Source organism: Bufo bufo, chromosome 8, assembly GCF_905171765.1.
Source record: "Bufo bufo chromosome 8, aBufBuf1.1, whole genome shotgun sequence".
In the NCBI taxonomy this organism is placed as follows: domain Eukaryota; kingdom Metazoa; phylum Chordata; class Amphibia; order Anura; family Bufonidae; genus Bufo; species Bufo bufo.
The window spans coordinates 1273084-1286391 of NC_053396.1; the positions used below are offsets into that span (position 1 = coordinate 1273084).

The 13308-nt window shown below is 44.6% G+C and overlaps 1 protein-coding gene across 1 annotated transcript in view; it reads right to left on the reverse strand.

Moving 5' to 3' along the window:
- CNTRL (centriolin) overlaps positions 1–10672 on the reverse strand; it is a 109808-nt gene extending 99136 nt beyond the window's left edge. Inside the window, 2 exon segments of the mRNA XM_040406034.1 lie at positions 7434–7608; positions 10407–10672. Of these exon segments, the coding sequence (XP_040261968.1) occupies positions 7434–7584 (151 nt within the window). The 5' untranslated portion in view covers positions 7585–7608; positions 10407–10672.
- Positions 10673–13308: the final 2636 nt, after the last annotated feature.

The following is a 13308-nucleotide window of genomic DNA, read 5'->3' on the forward strand; positions in this document are numbered from 1 at the left end:
ACATATATACAGAGCGTACACTGCACCGCTACTGCAGGTCCTGTACACTACATATATACAGAGCGTACACTGCACCGCTACTGCAGGTCCTGTGCTGTACATATATACAGAGCGTACACTGCACCGTTACTGCAGGTCCTGTGCTGTACATATATACAGAGCGTACACTGCACCGCTACTGCAGGTCCTGTGCTGTACATATATACAGAGCGTACACTGCACCGTTACTGCAGGTCCTGTACACTACATATATACAGAGCGTACACTGCACCGCTACTGCAGGTCCTGTACACTACATATATATACAGAGCGTACACTGCACCGTTACTGCAGGTCCTGTACACTACATATATACAGAGCGTACACTGCACCGTTACTGCAGGTCCTGTGCTGTACATATATACAGAACGTACACTGCACCGCTACTGCAGGTCCTGTCCTGTACATATATACAGAGCGTATACTGCACCGCTACTGCAGGTCCTGTGCTGTACATATATACAGAGCGTACACTGCACCGTTACTGCAGGTCCTGTACACTACATATATACAGAGCGTACACTGCACCGTTACTGCAGGTCCTGTGCTGTACATATATACAGAGCGTACACTGCACCGCTACTGCAGGTCCTGTGCTGTACATATATACAGAGCGTACACTGCACCGTTACTGCAGGTCCTGTACACTACATATATACAGAGCGTACACTGCACCGCTACTGCAGGTCCTGTGCTGTACATATATACAGAGCGTACACTGCACCGTTACTGCAGGTCCTGTGCTGTACATATATACTCAGCGTACACTGCACCGCTACTGCAGGTCCTGTACACTACATATATACAGAGCGTACACTGCACCGCTACTGCAGGTCCTGTGCTGTACATATATACAGAGCGTACACTGCACCGCTACTGCAGGTCCTGTACACTACATATATACAGAGCGTACACTGCACCGTTACTGCAGGTCCTGTGCTGTACATATATACAGAGCGTACACTGCACCGTTACTGCAGGTCCTGTGCTGTACATATATACAGAGCGTACACTGCACCGTTACTGCAGGTCCTGTGCTGTACATATATACAGAGCGTACACTGCACCGCTACTGCAGGTCCTGTACACTACATATATACAGAGAGTACACTGCACAGTTACTGCAGGTCCTGTACACTACATATATACAGAGCGTACACTGCACCGCTACTGCAGGTCCTGTACACTACATATATACAGAGCGTACACTGCACCGCTACTGCAGGTCCTGTGCTGTACATATATACAGAGCGTACACTGCACCGTTACTGCAGGTCCTGTGCTGTACATATATACAGAGAGTACACTGCACCGCTACTGCAGGTCCTGTGCTGTACATATATACAGAGAGTACACTGCACCGTTACTGCAGGTCCTGTACACTACATATATACAGAGCGTACACTGCACCGCTACTGCAGGTCCTGTGCTGTACATATATACAGAGCGTACACTGCACCGTTACTGCAGGTCCTGTACACTACATATATACAGAGCGTACACTGCACCGTTACTGCAGGTCCTGTGCTGTACATATATACAGAGCGTACACTGCACCGTTACTGCAGGTCCTGTACACTACATATATACAGAGCGTACACTGCACCGCTACTGCAGGTCCTGTGCTGTACATATATACAGAGCGTACACTGCACCGTTACTGCAGGTCCTGTGCTGTACATATATACAGAGCGTACACTGCACCGTTACTGCAGGTCCTGTACACTACATATATACAGAGCGTACACTGCACCGTTACTGCAGCTCCTGTGCTGTACATATATACAGAGCGTACACTGCACCGCTACTGCAGGTCCTGTGCTGTACATATATACAGAGAGTACACTGCACCGCTACTGCAGGTCCTGTACACTACATATATACAGAGCGTACACTGCACCGCTACTGCAGGTCCTGTGCTGTACATATATACAGAGCGTACACTGCACCGCTACTGCAGGTCCTGTACACTACATATATACAGAGCGTACACTGCACCGCTACTGCAGGTCCTGTGCTGTACATATATATACGGCGTGTACACTGCACCGCTACTGCAGGTCCTGTGCTGTACATATATACAGAGCGTACACTGCACCGTTACTGCAGGTCCTGTACAGTACATATATACAGAGCGTACACTGCACCGCTACTGCAGGTCCTGTGCTGTACATATATACAGAGCGTACACTGCACCGCTACTGCAGGTCCTGTGCTGTACATATATACAGAGCGTACACTGCACCGCTACTGCAGGTCCTGTACACTACATATATATACAGAGCGTACACTGCACCGTTACTGCAGGTCCTGTGCTGTACATATATACAGAGCGTACACTGCACCGTTACTGCAGGTCCTGTGCTGTACATATATACAGAGCGTACACTGCACCGTTACTGCAGGTCCTGTACACTACATATATACAGAGCGTACACTGCACCGTTACTGCAGCTCCTGTGCTGTACATATATACAGAGCGTACACTGCACCGCTACTGCAGGTCCTGTGCTGTACATATATACAGAGCGTACACTGCACCGTTACTGCAGGTCCTGTGCTGTACATATATACAGAGCGTACACTGCACCGTTACTGCAGGTCCTGTACACTACATATATACAGAGCGTACACTGCACCGTTACTGCAGCTCCTGTGCTGTACATATATACAGAGCGTACACTGCACCGCTACTGCAGGTCCTGTGCTGTACATATATACAGAGAGTACACTGCACCGCTACTGCAGGTCCTGTACACTACATATATACAGAGCGTACACTGCACCGCTACTGCAGGTCCTGTGCTGTACATATATACAGAGCGTACACTGCACCGCTACTGCAGGTCCTGTACACTACATATATACAGAGCGTACACTGCACCGCTACTGCAGGTCCTGTGCTGTACATATATATACGGCGTGTACACTGCACCGCTACTGCAGGTCCTGTGCTGTACATATATACAGAGCGTACACTGCACCGTTACTGCAGGTCCTGTACAGTACATATATACAGAGCGTACACTGCACCGCTACTGCAGGTCCTGTGCTGTACATATATACAGAGCGTACACTGCACCGCTACTGCAGGTCCTGTGCTGTACATATATACAGAGCGTACACTGCACCGCTACTGCAGGTCCTGTACACTACATATATACAGAGCGTACACTGCACCGCTACTGCAGGTCCTGTGCTGTACATATATACAGAGCGTACACTGCACCGCTACTGCAGGTCCTGTACACTACATATATATACAGAGCGTACACTGCACCGTTACTGCAGGTCCTGTGCTGTACATATATACAGAGCGTACACTGCACCGTTACTGCAGGTCCTGTACACTACATATATACAGAGCGTACACTGCACCGTTACTGCAGGTCCTGTACACTACATATATACAGAGCGTACACTGCACCGTTACTGCAGGTCCTGTGCTGTACATATATACAGAGAGTACACTGCACCGCTACTGCAGGTCCTGTACACTACATATATACAGAGCGTACACTGCACCGTTACTGCAGGTCCTGTGCTGTACATATATACAGAGCGTACACTGCACCGCTACTGCAGGTCCTGTACACTACATATATATACAGAGCGTACACTGCACCGTTACTGCAGGTCCTGTGCTGTACATATATACAGAGAGTACACTGCACCGCTACTGCAGGTCCTGTGCTGTACATATATACAGAGCGTACACTGCACCGCTACTGCAGGTCCTGTGCTGTACATATATACAGAGCGTACACTGCACCGTTACTGCAGGTCCTGTGCTGTACATATATACAGAGCGTACACTGCACCGCTACTGCAGGTCCTGTACACTACATATATACAGAGCGTACACTGCACCGTTACTGCAGGTCCTGTACAGTACATATATACAGAGAGTACACTGCACCGTTACTGCAGGTCCTGTGCTGTACATATATACAGAGCGTACACTGCACCGTTACTGCAGGTCCTGTACACTACATATATATACAGAGCGTACACTGCACCGTTACTGCAGGTCCTGTGCTGTACATATATACAGAGCGTACACTGCACCGTTACTGCAGGTCCTGTGCTGTACATATATACAGAGCGTATACTGCACCGCTACTGCAGGTCCTGTGCTGTACATATATACAGAGCGTACACTGCACCGTTACTGCAGGTCCTGTACACTACATATATACAGAGCGTACACTGCACCGTTACTGCAGGTCCTGTACACTACATATATACAGAGCGTACACTGCACCGTTACTGCAGGTCCTGTGCTGTACATATATACAGAGCGTACACTGCACCGCTACTGCAGGTCCTGTACACTACATACAGTCTTGTGAAAAAATTAGGACACCCTTTGAAAGCATGTGGTTTTTTGTAACATTTTTAATAAATGGTTATTTCATCTCCGTTTCAACAATACAGAGAGATTAAAGTAATCCGACTAAACAAAGAAAACTGAAGAAAAGTCTTTTCAAGATCTTCTGTAAATGTCATTCTACAAAAATGCCTATTCTAACTGAGGAAAAAGATAGGACACCCTTGCCCCTAATAGCGAGTGTTACCTCCTTTGGCTGAAATAACTGCAGTGAGACGGTTCTTGTAGCCATCTACCAGTCTTCGACATCGGTCTGAGGAAATTTTACCCCACTCCTCAATGCAGAACTTTTTCAGCTGTGAGATGTTTGAGGGGTTTCTTGCACGTACAGCCCTTTTCAAGTCACCCCACAGCATCTCAATGGGATTCAAATCTGGACTTTGACTTGGCCATTCCAGGACTCCATTTCTTCTTTTTCAGCCAATCTTTGGTTGATTTACTAGTATGTTTTGGGTCATTGTCATGTTGCATGGTCCAGTTCCGCTTCAGCTTTAATTTTCTAACTGATGGTCTCACATGTTCTTCAAGCACCTTCTGATACACAGTAGAATTCATCGTGGATTCTATGATGGTGAGCTGACCAGGTCCTGCTGCAGCAAAGCAGCCCCAAACCATGACACTTCCACCTCCATGCTTCACAGTTGGTATGAGGTTCTTTTCTTGGAATGCTGTGTTTGGTTTACGACAAACATGTCCTCTGCTGTTGTGTCCAAATAATTCAATTTTGGACTCATCTGTCCAAAGAACATTATTCCAGAAGTCCTGGTCTTTGTCAACTTTATCGCTGGCAAATGTCAGTCTGGCCTCGATGTTTCTCTTGGAAAGCAAAGGTTTCCTCCTTGCACACCTCCCATGCAAGTTAAACTTGTACAGTCTCTTTCTGATTGTAGAGGCATGTACTTCTACATCAACAGTAGCCAGAGCCTGCTGTAGTTCTCGAGATGACACTTTAGGGTTTTTGGATACCTCTTTTAGCATCTTGCGGTCTGCTCTTGGGGTGAACTTGCTGGGGCGACCAGTCCTGGGCATGTTGGCAGTTGTTTTGAAAGCCCTCCACTTGTAGACTATCTTCCGGACAGTGGAATGGCTGATTTCAAAATCTTTTGAGATCTTTTTAAATCCCTTCCCAGACTCATAGGCTGCTACAATCTTTTTTCTGAAGTCCTCTGACAGCTCTTTTGCTCTCACCATGGTGCTCACTCTCACTTCAACAGTCAGGAGCACACCAAACTAAATGTCTGAGGTTTAAATAGGGCAAGCCTCATTCAACATGCAGAGTAACGATCTACTAATTATGTGCACCTGGTGTGATATACCTGTGTGAGATCTGAGCCAATTTAAGAGGGAATACATGTGAGGGTGTCCTATCTTTTTCCTCAGTTAGAATAGGCATTTTTGTAGAATGACATTTACAGAAGATCTTGAAAAGACTTTTCTTCAGTTTTCTTTGTTTAGTCGGATTACTTTAATCTCTCTGTATTGTTGAAACGGAGATGAAATAACCATTTATTAAAAATGTTACAAAAAACCACATGCTTTCAAAGGGTGTCCTAATTTTTTCACATGACTGTATATACAGAGCGTACACTGCACCGCTACTGCAGGTCCTGTGCTGTACATATATACAGAGCGTACACTGCACCGCTACTGCAGGTCCTGTGCTGTACATATATACAGAGCGTACACTGCACCGCTACTGCAGGTCCTGTGCTGTACATATATACAGAGCGTACACTGCACCGCTACTGCAGGTCCTGTGCTTTCCTCCATCCCTCCTTGCAGATGTCTTCCAGTTCTGTGAGATTCCGGGGCCGTCTTGCAGGCTCTGCTCTTTTGAGGGATTTCCTCCTTGCAGACGTCTTCCAGTTCTGTATACCTGTACAGCACAGGACCTGCAGTAACGGTGCAGTGTACTCTCTGTATATTTGTATACCGTGTAGACGCGCTAGTCATATGTGTGCCGCACCGTGTAGACGCGATAGTCATATGTGTGCCGCACCGTGTAGACGCGCTAGTCATATGAGTGCCGTACCGTGTACACGCGCTAGTCATATGTGTGCCGTACCGTGTACACGCGCTAGTCATATGTGTGCCGTACCGTGTACACGCGCTAGTCATATGTGTGCCGTACCGTGTAGACGCGCTAGTCATATGTGTGCCGTACCGTGTACACGCGCTAGTCATATGTGTGCCGTACCGTGTACACGCGCTAGTCATATGTGTGCCGTACCGTGTACACACGCTAGTCATATGTGTGCCGTACCGTGTACACACGCTAGTCATATGTGTGCCGTACCGTGTACACACGCTAGTCATATGTGTGCCGTACCGTGTACACACGCTAGTCATATGTGTGCCGTACCGTGTAGACGTGCTAGTCATATGTGTGCCGTACCGTGTACACACGCTAGTCATATGTGTGCCGTACCGTGTACACACGCTAGTCATATGTGTGCCGTACCGTGTACACACGCTAGTCATATGTGTGCCGTACCGTGTACACACGCTAGTCATATGTGTGCCGTACCGTGTACACGCGCTAGTCATATGTGTGCCGTACCGTGTACACACGCTAGTCATATGTGTGCCATACAGTGTACACACGCTAGTCATGTGTGTGCCGTACAGTGTACACACGCTAGTCATATGTGTGCCGTACAGTGTAGACGCACTAGTCATATGTGTGCCGTACAGTGTACACACGCTAGTCATATGTGTGCCGTACCGTGTAGACGTGCTAGTCATATGTGTGCCGTACAGTGTAGATGTGCTAGTCATATCTGTGCCGTACAGTGTAGACGTGCTAGTCATATGTGTGCCGTACAGTGTAGACGCACTAGTCATATGTGTGCCGTACCGTGTACACGCACTAGTCATATGTGTGCCGTACAGTGTAGATGTGCTAGTCATATGTGTGCCGTACCGTGTACACGCGCTAGTCATATGTGTGCCGTACCGTGTACACACGCTAGTCATATGTGCTATACACCCTGCCGGTTCCCACCTTCTTTTCGGTCACACTCGGAGATGTCGCCATCTTCTGCCGTCTCCAGGTTATGGGCAGACAGTCCTTGCGGAAGCGGCGTGGTAGTCGGCGGTCTCATTGCGGTATTAGCGGCTGCGGGCGGCAGACGTCTGGAGGATTTCTTCATCATAGGGAATGTATCGCGTGTGGCGCCCTGCAGAGGTGAACGACACATACATGACCACCAGTATCAGCCCCTCACATATAGCGCCATCCTCCTGCAATGGCGGAAATTACATCTCATGCACAATGGGCAGATGGCTAACCATAGGAGCTTACAATCTACACGGCGGCTGCAGGGAGACACAGCACTGAAGAACCACTTCCTTCCTCTTCTGTGGATGTCAGACCTCCCCCTCCCTCCTTAGTAAAAACCGCGCCATCTTTACTGGGCCCGAGACGGCGGCGGTCTGGCGGTGCTGTCACTGCAGCCCCTCATACGACCGTCATCATGTCTGCACAGCTGAGCACGGCCACCATATTATACTACAGCGGGGCGGTACAATACAGCAATATCGTACTACAGCGGGGCGGTACAATACAGCAATATCGTACTACAGCGGGGCGGTACAATACAGCAATATCGTACTACAGCGGGGCGGTACAATACAGCAATATCGTACTACAGCGGGGCGGTACAATACAGCAATATCGTACTACAGCGGGGCGGTACAATACAGCAATATCGTACCACAGTGGGGCGGTACAATACAGCAATATCGTACCACAGCGGGGAGGTACAATACAGCAATATCGTACCACAGCGGGGCGGTACAATACAGCAATATCGTACCACAGCGGGGCGGTACAATACAGCAATATCGTACCACAGCGGGGCGGTACAATACAGCAATATCGTACTACAGCGGGGCGGTACAATACAGCAATATCGTACTACAGCGGGGCGGTACAATACAGCAATATCGTACTACAGCGGGGCGGTACAATACAGCAATATCGTACTACAGCGGGGCGGTACAATACAGCAATATCGTACTACAGCGGGGCGGTACAATACAGCAATATCGTACTACAGCGGGGCGGTACAATACAGCAATATCGTACTACAGCGGGGCGGTACAATACAGCAATATCGTACTACAGCGGGGCGGTACAATACAGCAATATCGTACTACAGCGGGGCGGTACAATACAGCAATATCGTACTACAGCGGGGCGGTACAATACAGCAATATCGTACTACAGCGGGGCGGTACAATACAGCAATATCGTACCACAGCGGGGCGGTACAATACAGCAATATCGTACCACAGCGGGGCGGTACAATACAGCAATATCGTACTACAGCGGGGCGGTACAATACAGCAATATCGTACCACAGCGGGGCGGTACAATACAGCAATATCGTACCACAGCGGGGCGGTACAATACAGCAATATCGTACTACAGCGGGGCGGTACAATACAGCAATATCGTACTACAGCGGGGCGGTACAATACAGCAATATCGTACTACAGCGGGGCGGTACAATATAGCAATATCGTACTACAGCGGGGCGGTACAATACAGCAATATCGTACTACAGCGGGGCGGTACAATACAGCAATATCGTACTACAGCGGGGCGGTACAATACAGCAATATCGTACCACAGCGGGGCGGTACAATACAGCAATATCGTACCACAGCGGGGCGGTACAATACAGCAATATCGTACTACAGCGGGGCGGTACAATACAGCAATATCGTACTACAGCGGGGCGGTACAATACAGCAATATCGTACCACAGCGGGGCGGTACAATACAGCAATATCGTACTACAGCGGGGCGGTACAATACAGCAATATCGTACCACAGCGGGGCGGTACAATACAGCAATATCGTACCACAGCGGGGCGGTACAATACAGCAATATCGTACCACAGCGGGGCGGTACAATACAGCAATATCGTACTACAGCGGGGCGGTATAATATAATAGTAAAGTTCGGTATAATAGAGCAGTATAGTATAATATAATAGTACAGGGTGGTATAATAGAGCAGTATAATATAATATAATAGTACAGGGCGATATAATAGAGCAGTATAATATAATAGAGCAGTATAATATAATATAACAGTACAGGGCGGTATAATAGAGCAGTATAATATAATAGTACAGTACAGGGCGGTATAATAGAGCAGTATAATATAATAGTACAGGGCGGTATAATAGTACAGGGCGGTATAATAGAACAGTATAGTATAATATAACAGTACAGGGCGGTATAATAGAGCAGTATAATATAATAGTACAGGGCGGTATAATAGAGCAGTATAATATAATATAATAGTACAGGGCGGTATAATAGAGCAGTATAATATAATATAACAGTACAGGGCGGTATAATAGAGCAGTATAATATAATATAACAGTACAGGGCGGTATAATAGAGCAGTATAATATAATAGTACAGTACAGGGCGGTATAATAGAGCAGTATAATATAATAGTACAGTACAGGGCGGTATAATAGAGCAGTATAATATAATATAACAGTACAGGGCGGTATAATAGAGCAGTATAATATAATAGTACAGGGCGGTATAATAGAGCAGTATAATATAATATAACAGTACAGGGCGGTATAATAGAGCAGTATAATATAATATAACAGTACAGGGCGGTATAATAGAGCAGTATAATATAATAGTACAGTACAGGGCGGTATAATAGAGCAGTATAATATAATAGTACAGTACAGGGCGGTATAATAGAGCAGTATAATATAATATAACAGTACAGGGCGGTATAATAGAGCAGTATAATATAATAGTACAGGGCGGTATAATAGAGCAGTATAATATAATATAACAGTACAGGGCGGTATAATAGAGCAGTATAATATAATATAACAGTACAGGGCGGTATAATAGAGCAGTATAATATAATAGTACAGTACAGGGCGGTATAATAGAGCAGTATAATATAATAGTACAGGGCGCTATCACCTCTCTCCTGTGGCCCTCGTCTCTTCCTCAGCGTCTGCTCGGGGCCGCCGTTGTCATGGTAACGTGGTGCTGCCCGCGCCTTCCTCCCCTTTTCCCGCCGCTGTTCCCCGATTTCTGGGGGTCGCTTTGCGGCGGAGTCTGGACTGGAGGCCCCGGGAGGATGAGGTGACCGGGGCGATGTATGTCTGTAGCCGGGCAGTCTCCGCCGGAGAGCGGCAGTCACCCGGATCTGAGCGCCGCCATCTTACCACAAGTCAACTGACAGCCGGAGCCGGGGAGGAGCCGCCCGCAGGGGTAGTCACCGGAAGTCACCCGAACTGTGAGCTGGTGCTTGTTATATGTCACATCCCTGAGGTGTTATATATCATATATCACATCCCTGAGGTGTTATATATCATATATCACATCCCTGAGGTGTTATATATCATATATCACATACCTGAGGTGTTATATATCATATACCTGGGGTGTTATATATCATATACCTGGGGTGTTATATATCATATATCACATACCTGAGGTGTTATATATCATATATCACATACCTGAGGTGTTATATATCATATACCTGAGGTGTTATATATCATATACCTGGGGTGTTATATATCATATACCTGGGGTGTTATATGTCACATACCTGAGGTGTTATATATCATATATCACATCCCTGAGGTGTTATATATCATATATCACATACCTGAGGTGTTATATATCATATACCTGAGGTGTTATATATCATATACCTGAGGTGTTATATATCATATACCTGAGGTGTTATATATCATATACCTGGGGTGTTATATGTCACATACCTGAGGTGTTATATATCATATATCACATACCTGAGGTGTTATATATCATATACCTGAGGTGTTATATGTCATATATCACATACCTGAGGTGTTATATATCATATATCACATACCTGAGGTGTTGTATATCATATACCTGAGGTGTTATATGTCATATATCACATACCTGAGGTGTTATATATCATTTACCTGAGGTGTTATATGTCATATATCACATACCTGAGGTGTTATATATCATATATCACATACCTGAGGTGTTATATATCATATACCTGAGGTGTTATATGTTATATATCATATACCTGAGGTGTTATATGTCATATATCATATACCTGAGGTGTTATATGTCATATATCATATACCTGAGGTGTTATATATCATATACCTGGGGTGTTATATGTCACATACCTGAGGTGTTATATATCATATATCACATACCTGAGGTGTTATATGTCATATACCTGAGGTGTTATATGTCATATATCACATACCTGAGGTGTTATATATCATATACCTGAGGTGTTATATATCATATATCACATACCTGAGGTGTTATATATCATATACCTGAGGTGTTATATATCATATACCTGGGGTGTTATATATCATATACCTGGGGTGTTATATGTCACATACCTGAGGTGTTATATATCATTTATCACATTCCTGAGGTGTTATATATCATATATCACATACCTGAGGTGTTATATTTCATATACCTGAGGTATTATATATCATATACCTGAGGTGTTATATATCATGTACCTGGGGTGTTATATGTCACATACCTGAGGTGTTATATATCATATATCACATACCTGAGGTGTTATATATCATATACCTGAGGTGTTATATGTCATATATCACATACCTGAGGTGTTATATATCATATATCACATACCTGAGGTGTTGTATATCATATACCTGAGGTGTTATATGTCATATATCACATACCTGAGGTGTTATATATCATATACCTGAGGTGTTATATATCATATATCACATACCTGAGGTGTTATATATCATATATCATATACCTGAGGTGTTATATATCATATACCTGGGGTGTTATATGTCACATACCTGAGGTGTTATATATCATATATCACATACCTGAGGTGTTATATGTCATATATCACATACCTGAGGTGTTATATATCATATATCACATACCTGAGGTGTTATATATCATATACCTGAACCTGAGGTGTTATATATCATATATCACATACCTGAGGTGTTATATATCATATATCACATACCTAAGGTGTTATATATCATATACCTGAGGTGTTTTATGACACATTCCTGAGGTGTTATGTCATATCATATACCTGAGGTGTTATATATCATATACCTGAGGTATTATATATCATATACCTGAGGTGTTATATGTCATATATCATATACCTGAGGTGTTATATATCATATACCTGAGGTGTTATATATCATATACCTGAGGTATTATATATCATATACCTGAGGTGTTATATGTCATATATCATATACCTGAGGTGTTATATGTCACATACCTGAGGTGTTATATATCATATATCATATACCTGAGGTGTTATATGTCATATACCTGAGGTGTTATATGTCATATATCATATACCTGAGGTGTCATATATCATATACCTGGGGTGTTATAGGTCATATATCATATACCTGAGGTGTTATATATCATATACCTGAGGTGTTATATGTCACATACCTGAGGTGTTATATATCATATATCATATACCTGAGGTGTTATATGTCATATACCTGAGGTGTTATATGTCACATACCTGAGGTGTCATATATCATATACCTGGGGTGTTATATATCATATACCTGAGGTGTCATATGTCATATACCTGAGGTGTTATATGTCATATATCATATACCTGAGGTGTTATATATCATATATCATATACCTGAGGTGTCATATATCATATACCTGGGGTGTTATAGGTCATATATCATATACCTGAGGTGTTATATATCATATACCTGAGGTGTTATATATCATATATCATATACCTGAGGTGTTATATGTCATATACCTGAGGTGTTATATGTCATATACCTGAGGTGTTATATGTCAC